The sequence below is a fragment of the Myotis nattereri genome, assembly GCF_964212035.1.
Source record: "Myotis nattereri genome assembly, chromosome: 15".
Classification (NCBI taxonomy): Eukaryota; Metazoa; Chordata; class Mammalia; order Chiroptera; family Vespertilionidae; genus Myotis; species Myotis nattereri.
In genome coordinates this window covers 47,091,771-47,115,921 of record NC_138090.1, presented here as the reverse complement: position 1 = coordinate 47,115,921, position 24,151 = coordinate 47,091,771, and the positions used below count along the sequence as shown (strand labels likewise).

General features: G+C 57.6%; 1 protein-coding gene across 1 annotated transcript; it reads right to left on the bottom strand.

Moving 5' to 3' along the window:
• Positions 1-255: 255 nt before the first annotated feature.
• Positions 256-23,809, bottom strand: PPP5C (protein phosphatase 5 catalytic subunit). Its single transcript, XM_081108188.1, has 13 exons — positions 23,481-23,809; positions 16,025-16,266; positions 8,767-8,914; positions 7,973-8,094; positions 4,896-4,961; positions 4,475-4,573; positions 3,599-3,704; positions 2,734-2,876; positions 2,491-2,578; positions 2,010-2,050; positions 1,749-1,927; positions 909-990; positions 256-736 (listed from the first exon to the last, which is right to left on the bottom strand). The coding sequence occupies exons 1-13, from the start codon at positions 23,599-23,601 to the stop codon at positions 674-676; spliced, it is 1,500 nt and encodes a 499-aa protein (XP_080964314.1). The 5' UTR covers positions 23,602-23,809; the 3' UTR covers positions 256-673.
• Positions 23,810-24,151: the final 342 nt, after the last annotated feature.

The following is a 24,151-nucleotide window of genomic DNA, read 5'->3' as shown; positions in this document are numbered from 1 at the left end:
CTCCAGCTTCCGCTGACCCGGCCTTGCTGGCCCAGCCTTCACTTCGTCTCCCTGTGTACGATGTTTCTGACGGGGGTTCTCCACCCCAGGCAGTGCACCTCTCCCTCAAGAGCCATGTCAGGTGGACACAAGGGCTGGTCAGCTCCGAGCCCCGCTGGACAGCTCCAGGGAAATGGGAGGAGGGGCTGGACTCTTGCGGCTCCCCCGCCCCTCCGTAATCCTAGCAGCTCTGGTGGCTCTACCACGGAGACAAGCTGACTTACAATAATGACTTTATTTTAACATATTTAATTACAGACATAAAATAGCTGGGGAAGGGGGTGAGCCCCAGCCTAGCCCCTCCCTGGGGCTGCCCGGAGGGGGTGCAGGCGAGGCCTCCCTGATGACCCTCCTTCAAGGGTCTTCCTATGGCGGGGCCCTATTGCTTTAGCAGGGGAGGGGCCATGCAAACGAAGGGGGCGGGGAAGCCTTGGGCCCCGCCCCTCGCCACAGCTGGCCTCCCTCCCAAATGCCCGGGACAGCGCCCCAACCCAGCCTCTCTCCACCTCCTCCTCCTCTGTCCAGGGAGCAGACTCTCTGGCAGACCCCCACCCCCTCTGCAAACCTAAAGGGGAATAAATACAAACTTTACAAAGTAAAGGGGTCCAATGTGGCCGGGGCGGCCGCTGCGGCCTCACATCATCCCCAGCTGCAGCAGCGTGCTGGCGTAGGCCATGGGCTTGACGTCGGGATGAGGCTGTGGACCAGATACACGGGGACAGACAGAGTCACAGATGGGCAGCTTTAGGGCTGTCTCTGAGCACCAGATGCGGGCACCCACCGGTCCCCCCAGTTGTTATGCCATCTCCCCACTCCCAGGCCTCTCAGCCACTTCCTGCCCAGGCAGAGCGGGGCCGGGGGTGACTCACCACTGCTGTGAACTGGTGGAACTGGGGCCGCAGGTCGGAGCCCCGGAGGTGGATGTAGGAGGCTTTGTTCCCCATCTGGTCACTGTGGGGACAGGGGCAGAGTGGCCAGTCAGGGGCTGGGCGGGGCTGAGGGACAGAGAAGGGCCGGGCAGCAAGGGAAGAGAGGGAACGAGAGGAGGGGCGACAGAGAGAAAACCCGAGTGGCTGAAAGGCCGAGAGAAAAGGGAGATGGAGGGACAGTCATGGCAGACACTGAGACAGATGTTGAGTCAAGGTCACAGGACAGAGACAGGTGTGAGAAAGAGAGGAATCCAGACAGAAGAGGGGGCTCAAGGGAGGAGGGAGAAGGGGAATGAGGGTGAGACATGAGGGGGGGAGGGAAGTAGGGAGACAGGATTGGGGGGGGGGGGCAGCTGCAGCCCCAGGGAAGCAGGACTCTTGCCAAGTCCTAGGCTCTAACCTGACCAGGCCTGGCTCAGCCCCAGCAGACACAGGGGACAGAGGGACGTGGGGGCGGCCCCCCGAGACTGGAATCGGCCTGGTCCCCAACACAGGCAACTCGACAGAACAGGGGGCCTGATTTTCAACCACAAAATGCAACATGGGGGTATCCATGGATGGAAGAGATGCCTGGGGTTTGCTTTAAGACCACCCGTGGTGGGGTGGGGTTGGGGTGAGCAGGGGAGAGGGGCCGGAGTTGGTACTGTGGAAACTGGGTGACGGGTATGTGGGCGTTCATTATACGATTTCATCTGCTCCTATGTGTTCAGAACCTTCTATCATAAAACGTAGAAACCAAGGGAGCGGGGGAGGGGCCCGGATGGGGTGAGGCGGACGCACCAGTAGTTGGGGGCAGAGAACACGGTGACGCAGAGGCCGCCGTGCGCCACCTCGTAGCCCTCGGCCTTGACCTCGTGGCTGCGGATGATGTAGTCCAGGTGGTTCTCCTCCAGGAAGGCCTTGGTGACATCGGGCCCGAACTGGCAGCTCACGCCCCGCTTACTGACCGAGCGCCCGTTCTGGGGACACAGGGAGCTTAGGTGCCGCCCACCCCCAAGCCCCTGCCCACACCCACCGTCCAAGGCCCCTGGGCAAACTGACCTGTGGCTGCGGGTCTGACCAGAGCAGGTCGCACATGGGACCTGGAGGGGAGGCAGAGGGGAACGTCAGGGACTGGCCAGCCTGCCTGGGGTGGGTGCTCTCAGACCACCTTCCAGCCCACCCCACGGCACAGCCCGCGCCCTCCGTCACACTTCCCGTGTGTGTGTGTGTGTGTGTGTGTGTGCACGCGCATGTGAGTCCTCAGCTGTCTGTCCCAGTCACTTGAACGGAAGCCCCACTACATCACCCCAGAGGCCAGGAGCCGACTCGTGAATAAATCCGTGCCTTAAGTGTGCCCCGGGCCCAGGACATGAACGCTCCCCCGTCATGCACTGACCCGCGCGGCGGGTAAGGAAGCGGAGGCTGTTTTGCTGTCCTCGCCAAGGGCAGGGCCCTGGTCACAGCAGCTCCAACCTGAGCCCAGGCCCGGACACCCCGAGGCCCAGGGAGGAAAGGGACTGTCACCCGGCCCGCCGGTCACCTGAATCTGGGGGCTGCCGATTCCGTTCGATCTTCCTGATATCGTCCAGGGTGACGCCGTCCTCACTGAACAAGCCCCCGTGCATGATCTAGGGTTTAGGGTGGGGACAGCTGTGTGAGGGGAGGCGCCAGACATATTCCAACCCCCATCCCTTCGACTTCTTCACCAGCACATCTGCCCACGTGTGGCCCTATGGGAGGCGGGTAGGGAAGAGGCCCGTGGGGTGCCGGCTGCCGTGCTCACCAGCACTTTGCCGTTGATGCACTGGGCCAGAGGGAGCCACTCAAACACCTCACTGAAGAGCTCGTACATCTGCGCTGTGTACTTGGCCTTCACCTCGCCCTCGAAGCCATAGATCTGGTTCATGTTGTCCGTTTCGTGGTTGCCTGGCCAACAGCAGGACAAAGAGAAACCTCAGCCTCTGCCGCCCCCCAGGAGCCCTCAGACTCGGGCCAGGGGCCCAGGGAGGCTTTTGTGGCAGCTCCAAGCCAATGACGTTCATGCATCATCAGCTCCTTGGCCCCTCAGACCCTGATGAGGTGTAGACACTGTTCTCAGCCTCTTTGCCGGGCTGAGCACACCTGGGCATGTGGTTACGAAGCCTGGGCTGGAGTCATGGCCCTGGGAGTGGCTGATGTCTCTCCAGTCCCACAGCCACGTCCAGAGGCGACCTCCGCGTCTCCGGGCTCACACCCTGCTCTTCCCCGTCTGTCAGTGGCAGCCACAGGCCTCTAGGCGCTCCAGCCGAAATCACTGCCCCCCAAACCCCCTGGGGCCAACGCCACATCCTGCTCCCACCCTTGGTCTGTTCACCACACAGAGGCCCAAGGGACCCTGTTAACACCCAAGTCAGCCCCGACCCTCCTCTGCTCCAAGCCCTCCCGAGACCCAACTCCTCCTCACGGCCCAAGGGCTCCATGTGTGTAAGGACACGTGCAGGGCACACCTGCCCGACCTGACAGGGCAGCCCTCCCTGAACACACAACACACACTCAGTGGCAACTGGTCTCCCTGCTTCACGTGGCGACACTGGAGGCTCCCAGAGGAGAGAGCCAGTGCCCCGCCGGCGCCCCACACGGATCCCAGCTCCTGCTGCCGCCCCGCTCACCTCGAAGCAGGTGGAAGTGATCTGGGTACAGGAGCTTAAAGCCAAACAGGGTGAGGATCACCTCCACGGAGAAAGAGCCTCGGTCCACAAAGTCGCCATTAAATATCTGCCCTGCTAAGGAAAACAGGGGGGGGGGGGGGGATCCTCCCCTAGTCGCTCCACACCCACGGCTCCTGTCAGCGCCTCCCTAGGAGCAAGGAGGTCAGCGGGGCCTGGGGATCTGGCTTGTCTCTCCTCGCTGTGTGGCCTCTCTGAGCCTCAGTAGGATGTACTGAGGTCCCCAACCTCACCTGTTTCTCAGGGAACCTGATGGTGGAGGGGCAGACTCTAGGTGTTCAGCCTGCTCAGCTCTCCCCTAAACACAGCCCCAGCCCCAGGGGCAATGAGACACAGACCCTCCCACCCAACACTGCTCAGGCCTGGTGTGCCTAACATGGCCATTTATCCAGCAATTAGCATCAATAACCCATGAACACTGGGACAGCACTGCCTGGGCCCCTTAGCCCTTCACGTGTATTAACTCCTCGACTCCTCAGTGACCCAGGAGGCAGGCCCTACTTCCATCCCCATTGTGCAATGAGGAAGCCGAGGCACCAGCAGGTGAAGTTAACGGCCATGGTCCCACAGCTGCCAAGTAGCAAAGCCAAGAGGGTGCCCGGTGTGGGCAGTGCCAGGTGCTGTACCGGATCTTGGAGCTGCCCCCTTTCAAGATAAAGAGAAGCTGGGGCCCAGCGAGGATGCGCCACCTGCCCTGTCACACGGCAGGCGGGACTGGCTGGCTGTGTCCACCCACATTCCCGGGGCTGCTTCTCTGCTGGGGCTCCTCTCCCACATCCAGGCTGCGGGGAGAGGGGTTTGCTCTTCTGAGAAGGATACATAGGGGTTGGTGTCTGAGGGTAAACCGTTGAGTTCAAATATGTTGAGGAGGTCATAGAACTGGCCATGGGTGTCCCCGCACACTGTAATCTTCTCTGTCTGGAAGAAAAGAGGCCACCGGAGAGGGAGGGGCCCAGAGAGAGATGTGGGGAGGGGGCAGAGGGGAGGGGAGAGGCAAGAGGTCATGGCAGACCGAGAAGAACCATGCAAAGACACAGGCAGAGGACACAGACATGGAGAGGGTGGGACAGAGGCCGAGAGGCCAGGAGAAGAGGGACATCCAAGGAGACAGACACGGGGGGGGGGGGGGAGAGGGAAGGCAGACCAAGCCAGGTGGGCCTGTGAGTTTCTGAGCTCCGTGGCCCCTCCCCAGCCAGGGAGCCCCACCTGGCCCACCCACACACCGCCCCACAGCGCGCACCTCTTTAAGCGTGGTCTCCACGAGCGTGCTCAGCTTGGAAAGGACCTCTTTGACCTGTACCAGGATCTGGAAGGCAGGGCAGGCTGTGAGTGGGACTGGCGGAGGGCTCGCCTTCCCCCTGGCCCCCAGAGGGCCTGGACGGACTAGATTCAATCTGCTGGGTTGAGGGGAGGGAGAGGTGGGCAGTGGGGAGGAACGGGTAGGGGGAGGCCCAGATAACTGAGTGCTTGCTGGGGCCAGAGGTGTCCCCCAAACTGTGACCCAAGTGACCTCTATGGCATTTCAATATCAAAGTTATTTCACATGAAAATTGAGAGTCTTGGTTTCTCTTAAAATAATCAGCATCATGAAACACATGAAGAGCCCTGGCTGGTTTGGCTCAGTGGATAGAGCGTTGGCCTGCGGACTGAAGGGTCCTGGGTTCGATTCCAGTCAAGGGCACATGACAGGGTTGTGAGCTCGATCCCCAGTAGGGGGCGCGCAGGAGGCAGTCGATCAAATGATTCTCTCTCATCATTGATGTTTCTGTCTTTCTCTCCCCCCTCTCCCTTCCTCTCTGAAATCAATAAAAATATATTTAAAAGAAAAGAAAAAAGAAGTGAAACACGTGGATGAATCCAGACGTGGAGCATTTTATAAAACAACTGGCCTGGACACATCTAATGTCAGTGTCACTTAAGCCTCCCCGAAAAGGCAGGTCATACACAATAGTCAGTCTTTCAATGGATTCTGGATTTTAAAAAAAAGTAGCTAAAAAGGATGTCTGGGGGACACTGGGGACATTTAAATATTTGTCTGGAAATGCAGGTGACACCAATTTTTAGTAACTGAGATGACCTGACAGGTCACGTATATCTGACCATGTCTCCAGGCTTCACTGGCGGTCTGTGACTGTCTGCAGTAGTCAGGGCAGCGTGTCAATGCTCAGTTTCTAAGGCGGACAACTGAGCTGGTCACGCAGGAGGAGGTCCTGTTTCTGGGAGGTACAGCTTATGACGCCATGTGTCCTCAAATGGTCCAGAAACACAAAAACCAAAAAGTTAACGGTTGGTGAATATATGTGAAGGGAACATGGGTGTTACCTGTACTGTTCTTTTGACTTCTCTGTAGGTTTGACACTTTTCAAAATAAAAAGTTGTGGAAAAAATTTAAGCATTAAAAGTAGGTGTCCAGCCCTAGCCAGTTTGGCTCAGTGGATAGAGCATCAGCCTGCAGGCTGAAAGGTTCCAGGTTCAATTCTGATCAAGGGCACATGCACGGGTTGGGGGCTCGATCCCCATTAGAGGGCATGCAGGAGGCAGCCGATCAATGATTCTCTCTCATCACTGATGTTTCTAGCTTTCTCTTCCTCTCCCTTCCTCTCTGAAATCAATTAAAATACACATTTTTTAAAAAAGTAGATGTCCACTCTGGTCAGAACATATCCTATAGAATAAAAGCCCAGCGACCGAACGGTGGAACGACCAGGATGACCAGTTGCTGTGCTGTGCACTGACCACTAGGGGCACTCAACGCAGGAGCTGCCCACTGGTGGTCAGTGCGCTACCACAGTGGGACTGCCGCTCGCTAACCGGATGAGCAACTGCTCCCGCTGCGAACCTCTGGCTGAGGAGCAGGAACCTGGGTTGCAATCATTGCTCCTCGCCCCAGGCTCCTCCTCCTCACTCCCTGCCACCTCCTTTGGACGCCCACAGGCCGCCCGCACCACTGCTGGGCTCGCAGAGCCGACCCGGGAGGCTGGGAGGCGGGTTCATGGCCGCCAAGGGACTGAAGCCTACTCCACCAGCTCTCAGTGCTATTGTCCCTGGGCCCGGCCCCGACCGGGTTCCCTGGAGAGGCCAGTGCTTCAGCTCCATGGAAGATGCCGGACCAGGGAGCAGCCGCTCAGAGGGCAGGTCCACAGCTGCTCGGCTGACCAGGATGAGCTGTGGGCCGATCCCTGCAGGCCATGCCCCCCACAGGTGCACAAATCCCATGCACCGGGCCTCTAGTAAAATTATAAAAGATCGTCACTCTCGCCCTAATGATGAAAACAAGCCAAATCCCAACAAAATTAAACAAAAAACAAACACACACACACAAAAAGATCCAAGAGCTGAGGATGCAAAGAAACCTAAATCAATCCAGTTGTAGACAGTGCCAGGCCCTTCCTTGGGGGAGAAGACATGACCGCTTTCATCCTGGTCTCCTCCAGGAGGGCGAGTCCGCCACGGCTGGGGGAGGGAGCAGAAGTCCATGCCCAGTGTGGGCTGGTGTGACAGCTGAGAGCCCCAAGGAGCCCCAACCCCACAACACCTCTGCCCTCACCCACCGCCTCCCTCACTGGCTGTCACAGGAGGCGAGGCGCAGGGCAGCATGGTGGGGACAGACTTCCTGAGGCACAAAAGTGGGGGGCGGGACTGGAAACAGAGGACGCCCCAGCCACCCAAATCTCTGGCAGTGCGCCTGGAAATCAGCGCTCTCAGAGTGCCAAAGCTGGAGACTTTACAACATGAAGACATCGCTCGCTGGCATCCCAAGCCCTGCTGAAGGGAGACCCTGCTTCCACTCTGAAACATTTAAAGCCAGTGGTGAACTTAGTCCAACCACAGCTGACCGACTGCAGGTGAGACGGACAGCCCTCACACTAGCTGCCTGGCAGAAGGAAGTCCTGCCATTTTCTGCTGAGAAGTTTGATCTCAGTCTCTTCTACACAGAATGTCTGGCACACAATAAAAACTGGCATGTGAAGAACAGGCAGCAGAAGCAGACCCAGAGATGACCCAGATGGTGGAATTACCAGATAGAGACTTTAAAATAACTCTGATAAACATCTTAAAGGGTCTAGTGGAAAAGGGAGACAACACGCATGAACATATGGGGCAGAGGGATGGGAACTATTAAAAAAGAACTGAATGGAAATGCTAAAAATAAAAAAATAACAATATCAGAAATAGAGAATTCGCAATGCCCAGCATACCCCAGCTCAGCAAGTGTTAAGCTACGGTGGCCACCCTGCTCTTTGTGGCTGTTTCAGCAGCCAGCACTGTGATGCACCCTGGGGCACAGCCTTGTGCCGCACCTCACAGATGCATTACCTGGTAGGCGCATTTCCGGTGCAATTTCTTCTGGTCCTTGTACCACTGCATGAGCTCCTTCATGAAGGTGATTGTCACCTTGCCGTCCTCAAGCTTGGGCCCGCTGTACTCATCCTCGATAGCTAATTGTGAGTGAAGGAATGAGTCAGTGGCCACAGCCACTGTGAGGGTGGGAGGGGGCTGGCTCCCAGGCAGGGGGCAGACACAGCTCTGGACACTGAGGTTAAGATGTGAAGGAGAGAGGATTCCACTCCCCAGCAGGTTCCCTCATGGCCTGCTCCTCCCATCTGGTCAGCTCAGAGGCCCTCTCCCTGACCTCCCTGCCTGTTGTGCCTCTCTCTCCTCTGCCTATTTGATTTTATAGCGCTTAACACTATTAATTCATTTGTTGACTAATCATCTCTCTCCCACTAGAACATCAGCTCCATGAGGGCAGTGTCTAGAACAGTGTCTGGCACATAGGTGCTCAGCAATGATCTGTGGCATGAATGAGTGAATTATCTGAGTGCCTAGGAGACCTAGAGACAAATCCGACACAGGAGGCCCGTGAGGGGTGGGCAGGAGGAGGAGGTGCTCAGCCACATCTCCCAAACTGGAACTCAAAGCCCAAATCCGGACTCTGGATTCCCCAGGAAGGCAGGCAGGGAAGCAACAGACAGCAGCCTGGGGACAGGGACCGGAGGCCACCCCTGAGCCCCACCTCCCCACCCCACAGTGTGCGCAGGGAATGGAGAGCCCATGCAGGGATGTGGAATGTTCTGGACTGGGTGTGGCTGAACCTGGGCCTGACTCACTCATGCTCTCAATGTCCAGCGAGTCCACAACGGAGCGCTTGTGCTCGTCGCCCGCGATGGCCCGCTCGAAGGCCTTCTGCTTCACGATCTTGTTGCACTCCTGGTATTTCATTTTGGCATCTTTGTCGTGGGGCTTCACCTTTACCACCTGGGCAGGCAGGGGGTAGAGGAGGGAAGGAAATAAGGGAGAGGGAGGACCACAGGGAAGAAGGATGGGGAAGGAAGGGAGAGGAAGGGAGGGAGGAAGGGAGGAGGCATCAGGCTCAGACCAAGGAGGGGGCAGACAGCAGTCAGGAGGTGGGGACGCCACAGCTGCCCACAGTCTGCCCGGCCATGAATGCTGAAGCCAGACCACCCAGGCCGTCATGCACTACTGGGGCAGCCCTGGACACCTCTCACCTCCAGGCCTAGGTTTCTGCACCCCCAAACTAGACCACACGGGGCTGTTGTGAGGGGTAAACAGTAACCCACATGGGTGATGTTAATAAATCTTAGCTCCAACATGAAAATAAAACGGCCCCATCCGAGGAGCACGTGTTCAGCTTCTGGTTCCCCGTCAGAACCAGAGCAGCCGAGGCACTTTACTGCTGTTGTCGCCGTCAATACCAAAGTGGGTGGGGTCGAGAGGAAAGGATGTGCTGGGTCTAAAGTCATGATTAATGGCCCAGACCCATCCGAAGGGCCAATGATCACGGGTGACCCAGATTCCCTGAACCTCAGGTCCTTCATCTATAAAACGAAGGAGATAACAGGCTACACCTGCCAAGGCTACAGTAGGCCCTCGGGTTACGTCCGAGATCCGTTCCTACGGCGCGACGTAACGCGATTTTCCCCGTACGTCGGAACCCAGCTACATAAGCACCTACGTCACTCACATGGAGCACACACACAGCAGTAATGAAGTGACACAGTAAGAAACATTTAAAAGATAACAATTCCTAACCTTTGCTTGTGGTAAATAAATAATAAAAAACATAAAGTACCAGACAGAGACTTTTATGTACATGCGTCGAAATGACGGAACTTTTTTTTAATATAAATATATGGGAGACGGCGACATAACCACGGAACGACGTGCGTCGAGTCCTATGTAACCCGAGGACTGTCTGTGCTGGGCACGAGTGGGGACACACGCACAGCCAGCACTGAGTGGTACCTGCTCCTTGGGCTGCTGGGAGATGCAGGGCAAATGAGTTCCCTCTTCTGAAGGGAGGGGCCACAGACCCAGGCTACCTGGGTTCCAATCCCAGCTCCACCCATCAATCATCAGTGGAGCAACCTTGGACAGCTGGGTGCCTCTCTGTGGCTGTTTCCTTTCTGAGACGGGAGTGGTAGGAGTCCCTGCCTCCGAGGGCTGCTGTGAGGACTGAATGAATGAACACTGCAGTGTGTGCAGCTGCGTCAGGCCGGGGTCAACCCTGTGTAAACGTCCCTGCTCCCTATGGCCCCTTTCCCAGGCTGCTGTGCTGATCACACCAGCTCATCCCCTCCCTTCTCTCCACCTTGTCCCCGGCGTCCTCCAATCCTGCCTCCTCCAAACTCAGAAGCACAGAGGGCTGGATTCTGATCCCTGCTCTGCCACTCACTTGCTGTGTGACCCTGGGCAAGTGACTCCCCCCGCCCCTGAGCCTCAGGTAGTTATCTGTGTTACTGTCACTGTTATTAGTGGCCCCACAACTCCTGTGCGGGGTGAGGGGCAGAGAGGGGTGGTGATGCCCCCTAGAAGGCCTGGCAGAGTGAGCCAGAAGCCTTGGCAAAGGCTCACTCGCTAACCCGAGGGTCAGTGCGGCTCGTCCATGCTGGGAATGGCTGTGCAGACCAGGCGAGTGGCAGAACGCTGGCTGCGGCTGGCGATGGCTTCCTCCCTGTCTGGACAGGCTCAGGCTAAGGCACCCTGCCAGGCAGCTCCACCTGGGGCATGGGTGCGGTGCAAGGCTCGGGAGGGAGGCAGAACCAGACGTCCCCTGGAGTCCTTCCCGGGAGGGAGAGGTTGAGTCCACACCCCGGGATAAAGTCCACGCCACCACCTGGCCTGGCTCATGAGAACCCCTTTGTTTGCCCAGCACTGCCCAGCAGGCCGACCTCCAAGTCCCCACATGCACCGTCTCCTCTCACCCCAGGTCCCGTACAGGCTGCCCCGCCCAGAACTCCTCATCCCTTCCCACCTCTAAGTCCTTTCAAGCTCCTCCTCCTCCAGGTCTCCCCTTCCCGTCACTCAGGCACCCCTCGGGGCTCCCACAACCCCCTGGACCTCCTGGCCAGCATGAGCACTGCTGGACAGGGGACATCCCCCCTGCACGGTGGCCCGTGGGCGGGGCTGAGGCTGTGTCCCAGCAGTGAATGAATGCCCCGAGTGAACAGATGAACCACTCAGCTTATCCGCCTGGCCAGTCTCCAGTTCTCAGCGAGCTCACAGTCTGGGGTGGACAAACCCCGACAGTGGAGGAGGAGCAGGAGCCGTAACAGAAGCAGAAGCAAAAACATGGCTAATTTTCTGACACGTTTTATGTGCCTGACACTGTTGTGAGCAATTAACTTGCTCATCTGCTCAAAGCAGCTCTAGGTGGTGTTACCACATCCCATTTGATGGATGAGGAGACTGAGGCCCAGAGAGGTGCCACCGACCCAGGAGGCCAGGATTCTGTTCCCTTCCTGTGTAGGCTCCTGACTTCTACCACACGCTGAGACATGGTCCCTCCCCTGACCAATGCCACATGTCCCACAGCACCCTGTATGCCCTCCAGAGAGGCAGTGTGGGGTCGTGGCCATGAGCGCCCTCTCTGGGGTCAGGCCTTCCAGGGCAAGCAGCCCCCCTCAGGCCTCCCTCAGCTTCTAGAAAGTGGGGAGGGTGCTGGCAGTCCTGAGGAGGGTGGTGTGAGAATTCAACATCAGGCCCGTCACAGGGCCTAGCAGTGAGCCAGGGCCCGTGCCAGGGCCTGCAGCTGCTGCTATTACTCGCTACTGGGGGGGAGAGGGGAGGGTGGGGGCTGCCAGGCACCTGGGGAAGGCCAGTGCTTCAGACCAGAGGGACGGGGCGGGCTCTGCAGGAGTCGAGGCCGGTTAGGCCAGAACTTAAGGCTGCAGTTTTTCTTTAAAATGTGGTACCTGGGTCGTCTCAATGCCAGGCTCCTGACTGTGATGTTTATGTAGTGATGTCACTGGGGAACCTGGGAGAAGGGATCTCACTATTACTTCCTATAACAGTCGCAAAATAAAAAGACGTTTTCAGAAAGTGGTATTGCAGCTGGGACTGCTCACAGGCAATTATGCTGGAATCGATGAAATGACAGCACAGCCTGGCAATCCCTAGAAGCCAGGGGCTGCTGTGTCTGGGAACTGGGAGGTTTCTGGGGTTTACGAAGTTGACACAGTGCTCACGCTGTTATCTGACACCCCAGCAGGTCTGAGTGGCACCTGGTCACCACGACCCCCCCCCCCCCCCCCCCCCCGCCAAACCTCTAGGCACACCACGTGGGGGCAATCAAGACCATCAACGGCCTCTCATTAGTTCAGGTCAGATTTTGCCACCAAATGAGTTGCCCAAATTTACTGGAAAAACTGGTTTTCAGAATGGCCTGGGTTTGGAACTGAGGGTGAGAGACTCTAGATCAGCAGCAGGAGCCAGGCCCCAAGGCAAGTGCTCCTGACCTCAGGGGACCTACATGCCAACACGTGACGGACACTGTGATTATCTGTAATGTCACGATGACGGACAGCCGAGAGGTACCGCGCCCGCCCGAGCCGGAGGGAAGCCAGGTGTCTTGGGCAGGCACTGCACGCGACAGTCTTAAGTGTGACACTTGGGTTTTCAGCCCATAGGTTGAGACCCTCTAGTGAATTAATTCAGCCAATACTCCTCTTATAATAAAAGAGAAGAGAAGAGAAGACCATTGAGTACACTGCCTGAGCTGAGGGCAAGCACTGCGCCAGGAAACTGGTGCCCACGGTGAACAGCCAGTGGCCAGGAGCCTGACTCTGGGACCAGCCTGTCACCTCCTGGCTGGGGGGCCTCAGCTTCCTCACCTGTCAATCAGGACAACAGGCCCCAATGCACAGGGTTGCTAAGAAGATCACGCGAGTTATTAGGGTATTAAGGTCCCAACCGTGAACAGTAAAGAGCCCATTATGAGTTACTCAGCAGCTACTGATGAGTAGTGGTGAGCACTGTACTGGGTTCCGGCTCTGACTAGCCCTGTTACTGCCGCGTGTCCACACCTCAGGTACAGGCCTGTGTGGGCTTGCAAGGCAGACACATGTTTACCTGGCTGTGCAGACTATGCTGTAAGAACCCAAATGCAAACCATATCACAAACCCAACCCAACAAATCCCAGGAAGGGGCGAGGAGGGAGGGCAGAAGGAGTCCCCCAGACCCAGCCTGGGCCCACGTGACCCCCTGAGCTCCACCGCAGACAGGAAAGAACCCAGGAAGAGGACCCGATAAAGGGGCAGGGGATCCTGAAGCAAGGGCCCCTGCGGAAGGATGAACTTGGAGATGAGGGAGGCTGGGGTTTGGGGGATTCATCATGGGCCCATGCAGAGGGGAGCTGATATCTGAGGCGTGGCCTTAGAATGGAGACACCACCAGCTCCCAGGCCCCTAACGCAGCGCTTCCCATGGGCCTCAGGCTTTCCCCCAACACCCCCAGGAGAAAACGCACCCAGTGCTAAGTGGGGGGCAGGTCCGACTCTAACGTACTGATCTCCGTTAATCCTCACAAGGTCACAGAGGCAGCCCCTACTCTTCTCCCCATTTCACAGACGAGGACAGAGGCTGGAGACGAGCCCTCAGAGTTGAGCAGCTCAGAGGTGGGCCTCCTGGCCAGGGGGCTGGTGCCTCCAGCTGCACCAGTGGCCTGTAGACTCTGACTCGCAGTAAGAAATATGTATTTTATGTCACACCTAACACACATCTAAATTCACATAAATGAAAATTTTTTTCACAGAACCACATATACACAACGTTCTCCAAATATTGACCTTTTTTCTTCTTTACTGTATTTGATGAAAGTGGTCTCAAACCATTACACTGACTTCACAGCCTCTAACAGTTACAAGCACAGACTCTGGTTCGAGTCCCAGCTCTGCCACTTCTCGGCTGGGTGACCCTGGAGGGGGCCTCCCCCTCTCTAGACCCGTTTCCTTCCTGTAAAATACACTAAACTCAGCAGGCAGAGAGCTCACACAGAGCCAGGCCCACAGTGAGCACGCAGACAAGGAAACTGAGGTGGCAAAGGAAAGGCCTCCACCCGAGGGCCCAGGCTGCTGAGGCAGAACCTTGGGCTTGTTTGTTCAACCAAGGTCACGTCTTGGCTCCACCTCCAAGGAGGCCAAGATCTGAGGGGGGCCTGGGCACACCCTCCATGAGAGTCACACGTCGTAAGACAGCTCTGGAGGGTAGGAGGTAGAGACTGGAGGGGGGGCAGCCCCAGGGCCTGGCCCCTCTGCCTGCACCCAGAGGCTGATGAAACATATCAGTATGGAGAAGGGTGACCAGCCAGGGGTGGGCCAGACCCAGGCCCAGGCCGGCAAGGATCTCAGGCTCACGTGGGGACTTTCCAATGCTGCAGTCAGAGCCCCCACAATAAAGGCAAGTTGATTTGAAAAAGACTGTGAACCCCCCCACCCCACGACATCCACAGGCCGGGGATGAAGTTCAGACGTGGTACCCACAGGATGGCTGGCCCGAACCACCTCAGTCTCACGGAGAATGCAAGGCTAGGGCCCAATCTGGGCCAGAGCCACGGGAAGAACCCCTGCTCCTCACCCCAGGAAAAGCCTCTTTCCTGCAGCCCTGGGAGTGGGAAGACCTGTGGTCAGATCTCACTTTCAAATGCCCCCTCCAGGCCCAGCTCCCGCTCTACGACTCCCCACCCTGACCCGGAGCCCTGGAAAAGCCCTGCCCCCACCCAACCCCCACTGCCCTCTGGGTTACTCATCAGTGACCCTCCAGTCCCGATGACCTTTACTCACACCACTTCACAGAGCCCCAGAGTCACTCCTCATGTCGCCATGCCCGGCGGGAGGACACCAGGGGCGGGGAGAGGACTGACAGAGGAATGGCTTGGGCGCCCAAGCTCACAGGGACTCTGTTCTGTTGTCCCTTCCCTCACCCTCGGGGTGTCACCCAGCATCCTCCTCCACTGTGTCCCCGCTCCCTGCACACCTCTGCCCCCACCCTGACACCGGTGTCCTCTGGCCCGAGGCTTGGCTCAGCTTCCACTGGCCTGAAATCCACCCTCCACCCGAGGCCAGCGGCCAGTCCGACCAGGATCCCTCCAACTGCAGCCTGTGCCTCTCAGCCCCCTGGCCGCCCTCCCCACAGCAGAAGCTGCTCAATGTGTGCAGGAGGGACTGGAAGGAGGGTGTGTGCATTGAGGGCAGAGTAAGAATTCCCTCCACAAACACTGACTGAGCCACTGCAGGGCACACCATCCCAATGAACAGAACAAATGAACCCGACTCTCAGGAAGCTAACTCTCCGAGGCAGGGGAGACGGGGGCTGGCAGGCCGGGCTGCCTGGGTTCAAATCCCAGCTCTGACCCTTCCACCGGCTGGGCCTCCGTCTCCTCTGTACAACGGGGTAACCAGTTCCCACCCCACAGAGCCACCATTCATTCAGCCAACTGATGTGAAGGCTGCAGAAGGTGCCTGGCACGAAGGCATGTACTCTGTGGGTCCTTCCGACTATCATCATTACTATCATCAGGGCAATTACAGCGGGAATGGCAGGTGACCGAGGGGTCCCGTCCCTCATCACAACGCATCCCCCACTTGCTCTGCCTCTAGAGCACATGACCCCACTCCATCCTCCCAGCTGCATGGGTTCTGCTTACATGCTCGCCTCTGAACCATCAGCTCCTCTGAAGAAAGGCTGTGGCTCTCATTCAACAGAGAGAACAACAATAATCCTAACAGCACACGCTCACAGAACACTGACCGCGTTCAAACACCCGAAAAGCAGAAACTCGTTTACTCTTCATGGCACCCACTGGGGTAGGTCCCACTGCTCTCCCATTTCACAGATGTGGAGAAGACGGCACTGAGGGCCAGGCAGAGCCGGATATGAACCCAGGCAGTTGCTCCAGGACAAGGGGCCTCACGCCTTTGCTGGATGAGTAGATGGTGAGTAACTCGTGAACGGCCTTCTCCCACCTCCCGCTCCAGGCATGCACAGAGCACACCTTCCCCGGCCCGCCCCATCGGCCCTCAGCATCCACCTGGCTCAGGCGGCTGGCCTACTCCCAGAGGCCTGGCTCACCGTCTCGTAGTCGCGCAGGGCGGCTCGGAACTTGCCCAGTGCCATGTTGCTGGCAGCCCGGCGGTAGTAGCCCTTAATGTACTTCTTGTCCATCTCGATGGCCCGCGTGGCGTCGGCCAGTGCGTAGCCATAGCACTCAGTGCGCAGGTAGGCCAGGCTGCGGTTGCCGTAGTAGATGGCATTGCTGGGGTTCAGCTCGATGGCCTGGCTGTAGAACTTGATCGCGTTCTCGTAGTCCTTGGCTGTGGAGACAGAGGAGGAGGAGGCATGAAGCAGGGCCGCTGCCCCCGCAGGAAGAACAGGTCCCAGGCTGGGCATGGGCCCAGTCTCCCCATTTACAGATGGGGAAGCTGAGGTCCAGAGCTGGGCTCAGCAACGTCCCTTCCGCCCGCCCCTCTTCCCTGTCCCGACTGTCCCACACTAACATAGGCCTCGTCTCATGACCACATCTCCAGGACCCAAGGTCATTTCCACACACCCGTCCTCCCAACCACGAGTCCTCCAGGCCCCAGGCCAGTGACCTTCTTCCAGGACCTCAGGAGGGTCTCACTGAGTCCTCCCCATGGCCCAGAGAGGTCATGCTACTGAGATACAAACCAGCCAACGCGAATATGCCCTGAGCCCCTCGACTGTCCAGCCCTCAGAGCAAGGACACAAGTCCAAAGGGGGGCCTAGGACACGAAGTGGGGAAGGAGAAGGAAGCTACTTGGTCCTCAATAAGAAGGGACATATCAGCCAAGACCCAAGAAAGTGACAAACCAGACTGAAGAAGCGCATTCCTGACAAAAGGAACAGCAGGTGCAAAGGCCCCGGGGGGGGGGGGGGGCGGAGAGTGAGAGGCTGGAGTGGCTGGGCAGAGTGAGCTGGGGTAGGGTGCAGATGAGGGCATGGAGGCTGGCAGGACAGATCCCCAAGGCCACGGCCACAGCCGGATCCGGACACTGATATTCTGGGTATGAACCAATAGGATGTGGCCTGGCCAAGGGTAAAAGATCAATTTTATTTAAAATGAGCTATGGTTGCCCTGACTGGTTTGGCTCAGTGGATAGAGCGTCAGCCTATCCCTGGGCTGAAGGGTCCCAGGTTCGATTCCGGTCAAGGGCATGCACCTTGGTTGTGGGCACATCCCCAGTAGGAGATGCAGGAGGCAGCTGATCGATGTTTCTCTCTCATCGATGTTTCTCTCTATCCCTCTCCCTTCCTCTCTGTAAAAAACTCAATAAAATATATATATATATTTAAAAAATATATTTTATTGAGTTTCTACAGAGAGGAAAGGAGAGAGATAGAGAGTTAGAAACATCGATGAGAGAGAAACATCGACCAGCTGCCTCCTGCACACTCCCCACTGGGGATGTGCCCGCAACCAAGGTACATGCCCTTGACCGGAATCGAACCTGGGACCCTCCAGTCCGCAGGCTGACGCTCTATCCACAGAGCCAAACCGGTTTCGGCTCAATAAAATATATTTTTAAAAATAAGTAAACAAAATACAATAAAATGAGCCATGGCTGTGCCCTGCACTCTACATCTCCATGGCATAAGCACCATCTGGTGCTCACTTTACAGATGAGTCATTAGGTCTTTTTCAAGGTCAAGCACCCAATCTGTATTAGCAAAGCCAGGCTCAAAGCCCTCCCATGAGGCATTCGCCAGGCAGAAGGCCAAGGCTTGTCAGAACCGGAGGACCATGATGTACTCTGGGCCACATAGGGCTCTTGGTACATGAGTCCCTTCACTGAACCCTCGTAACAACCCCGAGGATAACTACGTTAGCCCCATTTTCCAGATGAGGGGACTGAGGCTCATTGAGGCAAAGCCCATATTGAGGTCACACCACAAGTGGCAGGCAGGGATTCTGAGCCAGGCCACGACCCAAATGGCCCCACTCTCACCCTCCACATCTGGAAACCTCTGGGGGAGCCTGGCACAGGGGCAGGAGCAGATACAGGGGCAGGTGGCCTAGGCCCACCCCTGGCTCTGGCTCTTATTAGCTGGGTATCCTTGCACACCTTGAGAGCCCTCTTAATACCTGGCTTGAAATGGAAATTCCTGCCCTAACTCCCACTTTACTTTTCTCCTGAGTCATCTGATAAACCATTCCATTTTTGTTTGTTTGTTTGCTTATAATCTATCTCCCCAATTTCAAGTTAAGCCCCACGAAGGCAAGGGCCTTGTTTGTCTTACTTCTTTTTGAGTCGTTGCCCTGTCTAAGGATACAGCACCCCTCAGTCCTGCCCTCCCTGTGCTCATAGTCCAGTGGGGACTGGGGTGGGGACAGTACACAGATCCATCCCCATAATGTGATAATCGAGTGCTGAGGGCTGGGACGCCAGAGGGGATGTCAAGCTGAGACCTGTAGGGTGAGAAAGAGTCAGGTAAAGAAATAGAATGGAATAGGGCTCCCAACTCCATTGATTGTTCTAGAAGGGAGGGAGGGAGGGAGACAGACAGACAAACTAACCCAATAACCAACACTAGAGAAAGAAGAAACCAGGTCCTAGGGAGATGGCCAGGAACAATACAACAGTCACTCCTTTTGCAGGCGAACACCTGGCAATCTTTTAATGCTCGATGTCCCCTCCTCCAGGAAGCCCGCCTTGATCCCCCTCCAGGCTTACCTATCCCAGCCCTGCGCACTCCACTCTGGATTGTCACTGTTAAGTGATGAATGTGTCCCTCCAGAGCTGTGAGCCCTGGTGGGCAGGCCCAGGACTTCCCAGAAACAAGCAAGGGCAGAACCGACCCTCCCTGGAACGCCAGTGCCTTTGGAGACTCCTTCCGGCTCCATGGCGGCGTTCCAGAGGCTGGCTGGCCAGCTCTCTTGTCGGGTGAGGTGTTACCTGAAGGCCGTCTGGCATGGGGCAGAAAGCCTGGGGTCTGAGAACCTGGCATCCAGCTCTGCAGGCCAGCCATGAGACCTCGGGCATAGAGCCTCTCCTCTGAGCCTCAGTGTGATGATCTGAAATGTGGAGTCACAAACAACCCTGCCTCGGGGGTGGTTGGCTAAGTGAACTCATGTATGAAATGTGCTCCAGCGGATACTTGTAAAAGAAGCAAATGAATGACTAAGCGAAGGGAAGGAGAATGGAGCAGAGGAAATGGGCGGGGCCCCACTCCACGCATCTGCCCAAAGACACCACCACAGCCCGGGCTGCTCTGTGTTGAACCTGAGTGCGTTCCATCATCCGACCGTCCCCCGTGTAGAGATGAGGAGACGGAGGCACAGAGAGGAAGCGGAAGAAATAAGATTTGGGGGCTGATGAGGCCCAGGGAGAAGGGAAGGGAGCTGAATACCACTGGGGACAGGGCTCTGCCAGGGCTTCTGGAACAGGCCTGAGCTCACAGAGGAGCCAGCCTTGCTGGGGAAAGGTGGGCGTGGGCGGGGAGTCCCTGGGGTCCCTCTTCCCCCTGCGGGGGCCAGGGCGGCCAGGGTAAAACCTGTGGGAGCCCAGCACGTGGCGAGGGAGGGGACATCCGGGCTCGGCTGCTCACACGCTCCACCTTGGCGCGTGGTTTCACTTCTGAGCCCCAGCTTCCTCTGTGAGACAAGCAGGGCTGCTGCCACCTGCCGCCGGTGCTCCAGGGAGGACTGAACAAAGGGTGTACCTGGCCACCACAGGGCCTCAATTAGGGGAGCTGTAATCATTCTTTTATTGTCCTTCCAGAGGCCAGGGCTCTGTGCCTGCTGCTGCCTGCCATACAGAGAAGGGCCTGACCCAGGAGGGGAGCTCTCCACGCCAGGACCTCTGGCTGCCCGCCCAGCCCAGGGCTCCTGACAACCTAGGTCCCAGGTCCTGAGGGGCAAGGGGCACCTCCCAATTGCTTCCTATTTTCCAGAATTCTTACTGTGCCTCAGCATCAACCCCCAGACTTGCTGCTCCTCCCAAGCCCCATGGCAGGGATAACACCACCTTCCACGTCACCCCCAGCTGCAGACTGGGCTCTGTCCCGGATACCTCCTGACCCCTCAGCCCAGGGGTCCTCAAACTTTTTAAACAGGGGGCCAGTTCACTGTCCCTCAGACCGTTGGAGGGCCGGACTATAGTTTAAAAAAAAACCTATGAACAAATTCCTATGCACACTGCACATATCTTATTTTGAAGTAAAAAAACAAAACGGGAACAAATACAATATTTGTATTTGCATGTGGCCCACGGGCCGTAGTTTGAGGACCCCTGCCTCAGCCCCTGAAGCCAGGCAGCCACCATGTTCCGTCAAATCAGCCTCCTGAACATCTCTCCAACCTGCTCATCTCCATCCCTTCGGACCCATCCCACCTGGCCTGGCCTTCATCCTCTCCTGCCCAGCCTCCAGTCCTGACCCCCAGAGGGGACTTTTAAAGCACAAGCCTGACCTTGTCCCTTCCCTGCTCAGAAGGAGCCGCAGCTCCCCAGAGGCCTGGGCAGAAAGCTCAGGCTCCTCCCTGCAGCCTCACCAACACCAACTCCTCCTGCCTCTCACACTTCCTACCTCAGTGCCAGGCCTCTGCCATCTGTTCTCTGCCTGGGGTTCCCTCTGCCCTCTCTCCAGGCAGCCCCTCTGAAACGTTTCTCGAGTTAGTTTCCCTCTCTCCGGCCTGGTCAGCAGCTCTACCACCTTTCACCTTTCGCCAGTTCTCGTCTCCTCTCTGGTCTCCAGTCTGACCCTTGTGTCCAAGCTTTACACGGCCGCTGGGGGATCTTTTCCAAATGCCGATCAGACCATGTTGCTCCTCTCCTAAAACTTCCATGGCTCCCTAGCACTCCAGGATGCCATCCATTCTCCCGGGCCCGGACCTCAGGGCTCCCCCTCCCCATCTCTCACCAGTCCCACCTGCTCCCTCAGCCCATCACACTTTCCCACTCTTTCAATCTGTCTGTGCTCCTACTGAAGGCCAATTCTCCCCGAGGGCTCTAATTCATTCCACTCCCCACCCCCTTCCCCAGGGCTTTGTTGCTGCAAGTCACCCCTCTCTCCTACAGGATCAAGTCACCCCTCTCTCCTACAGGATCAAGTCACCCCTCTATCCTATAGGATCAAGTCACCCCTCTCTCCTACAGGATCAAGTCACCCCTCTCTCCTACAGGATCAAGTCACCCCTCTCTCCTATAGGATCAGTTCTCCCCTCTCTCCTATAGGATCAATTTTCCCCTCTCTCCTATAGGATCAGTTCTCCCCTCTCTCCTACAGGATCAAGTCACCCCTCTCTCCTACAGGATCAAGTCACCCCTCTCTCCTATAGGATCAGTTCTCCCCTCTCTCCTATAGGATCAAGTCACCCCTCTCTCCTATAGGATCAGTTCTCCCCTCTCTCCTATAGGATCAGTTCTCCCCTCTCTCCTATAGGATCAAGTCACCCCTCTCTCCTATAGGATCAGTTCTCCCCTCTCTCCTATAGGATCAGTTCTCCCCTCTCTCCTATAGGATCAAGTCACCCCTCTCTCCTATAGGATCAGTTCTCCCCTCTCTCCTATAGGATCAGTTCTCCCCTCTCTCCTATAGGATCAAGTCACCCCTCTCTCCTATAGGATCAGTTCTCCCCTCTCTCCTATAGGATCAGTTCTCCCCTCTCTCCTATAGGATCAAGTCACCCCTCTCTCCTATAGGATCAGTTCTCCCCTCTCTCCTATAGGATCAGTTCTCCCCTCTCTCCTATAGGATCAGTTCTCCCCTCTCTCCTACAGGATCAGTTCTCCCCTCTCTCCTACAGGATCAGTTCTCCCCTCTCTCCTACAGGATCAGTTCTCCCCTCTCTCCTACAGGATCAGTTCTCCCCTCTCTCCTACAGGATCAGTTCTCCCCTCTCTCCTACAGGATCAGTTCTCCCCTCTCTCCTACAGGATCTATTCTCCCTCACATGCACCAGACCCTGCTCTCCTCCATCCTCCAAAAAAGCAGCTCCCTCCCCCATTTCTCCACTCCCCTTCAGAACCGAAATACTCAAACACTGTCAACATTTGCTGTCTCCACTTCCACACCTGCCGCTCCACCTTCAGTGGCCTCCTCGCTGGCCGCCACCCCCATCATTCCCAGAGCCTGCTCTTGTCGAGACTACCATCCACACCCATGGAGCCGAAGCCCATGGCCGATGCCCTGTGCTCACCTGGGCAGCATCGGACCCAGGACCCGGCCCCTCCCTCTAGAAGCACCCTCTTCTCTCACCTTTCCCCACCCTTCCCCCCGATTTCCTTTCTACTCCGCCGACCACCCCTCCTCTGCCTCTTCCGCTTCTGTTCCAAACGTGAGGATTCCTCCAGGTTCCGTCTGTGGCCCCTTCCCTTCCGGGATGACCTCACCCCTTCCCGGGGAGTTCTATTCCACCCTCTGGCGGACCCTCTCCTTAGAACTCCGCGCCGGCCTGTCCGTCTCCTCCAAGGCTGCTCTCGGGCGGCCGGGTAAAAGCCAAACTAGTCCTTGCAATGCCCTGGGAAGAAACCCTACCGATCTGATCCGCATCCGTATCAGTCTCCCCGCTCACGTGCTCGGGTCCCAGGCCCACCGGTCAGCCCCCTTCATTTCCTACCCCAGGTCTTTGCCCACAGGCTCCGCCCGCCAGGAGCCCTCCTCCCCAGTTCTGCTCAACGTAAACGCACCTACTCAGTGCAGCCTCCAGCCCCTCAACCCTCATCGTCTTCTTCACGCTGTCCCCCCGCCCCCCCCAGCACTCATCACAACTTCTAAGTATTTGATTAATGTGTGCAGTTACTCATTGTTTGGTCCTCCTGCTAAATTACAAGCTGTAGAGGGGCATCTATCTCATTGGTTGCTACCTCCCCAGAGTCTAGCACAGTCCTTCGCACACAGGTGTTCCAGGAACATGTGGAATGAATGAATGAATGAATGAATGAATGGGTGCCCGCATACCCATCTCTTTCTCAAGGTCCTGTCATACATACTATTCTGGGGGTTCTCCCACCTCTACTCCCAGGGCCTCCCCACATCTCCTACTTCCTTGCCCTCCATTCTAGTGATGGATTCCTCACTCCCACGACCCCCCGCTCTACTGAGACTGTCCCCCTCCAGCCCCCACTTGGCGCCACCCACCCCACAGGTCTCCCCACTGGGTAGCGCCATCACTACCCCGCCCCACGTCCACACTTGACAGCGTCCTCTTCAGGTGTCCCCACAAACTAGCAGCTCTCGGGGGGGAGGGGGTCTCACGTTCGGCGGGACCCTCATTCCCCTCCCCCCTCCCGCCCCACACTTGGTAGCGCCCTCCTCAGTCTCCATAGTTAGCAGCATCCGCTCCATCCGCCACTTTTAGGTACCACCTTTCCCCTCAGAAGCACCCTCTGTCGCCCCCGGGCAGCGCCATCCGGGGCCTCCCCGGACCTCCCCACGCCCGGTCACTTGGTAGTGCCGGGCCCGGGCGCAAGCTGCCGCTCCGCGTTGCCATGGTTCCGCGCGGGCCCCGCGCCCCTCGACCCGGGCAGCTCTCCACCCCCCTCCTTCGCCACCTCCAGAGCGGGCGCACCTTTGAAGTAGTCGTTGGCCTGCGTCTTGAGCTCCTCTGCCCGCTTCAGTGCGCCATCAGCCGGGGGTTCGTCTTGGGGGGGCTCAGGACACTCAGCCCGCTCGCCCTCCGCCATCGCCATGCCGCAAAGCGACCCCCACCCTGGCAACAGCCACCAGCGGCACCCGGCCGAATCGTCGCGAAGGAGTGCCGGATTCCAGCGGCCGCTGCTGCACAAGTGTCGTAAAGCGCGGGCCCCGAAGGGTCCCGTCACGCGCCTGCGCAGGTCTCTTCCGCCGGGGAGCGCGCCGAGGACAAGGTGACCACGGGGCCCTCAGACGGCGCCCTTCCTAGAATAAGCCAATGGGGAAGGTGAAAAGGGGCGCGCGGGGGAAAAAGGCCCGGCGTGGCCCCTGCTCCCCAAGCGGCCGCGTTCCGAGACCGAAGGTTCTGGGGGCGGGAAGCGGGTTTTATCCGCTGTCTTCCGGGGTGGGTGGGTCAGGCCGCGGTGGGTGCGGCTCAGGCGGGGCTGCGCCAAGCCCAACGCGGAACCGGAGCCGGGAGTCTAGCCCTGCGGTCAGTTACCTCGATGACCTTGAACGCAGAGGCCTCTCCTCTCTGGGGCCACTGCTGCCCCTCTCTGGAACATGGGTGGTTTCCCAAACTAGAGTCAAGTTCCAGCCTTGAGGGTC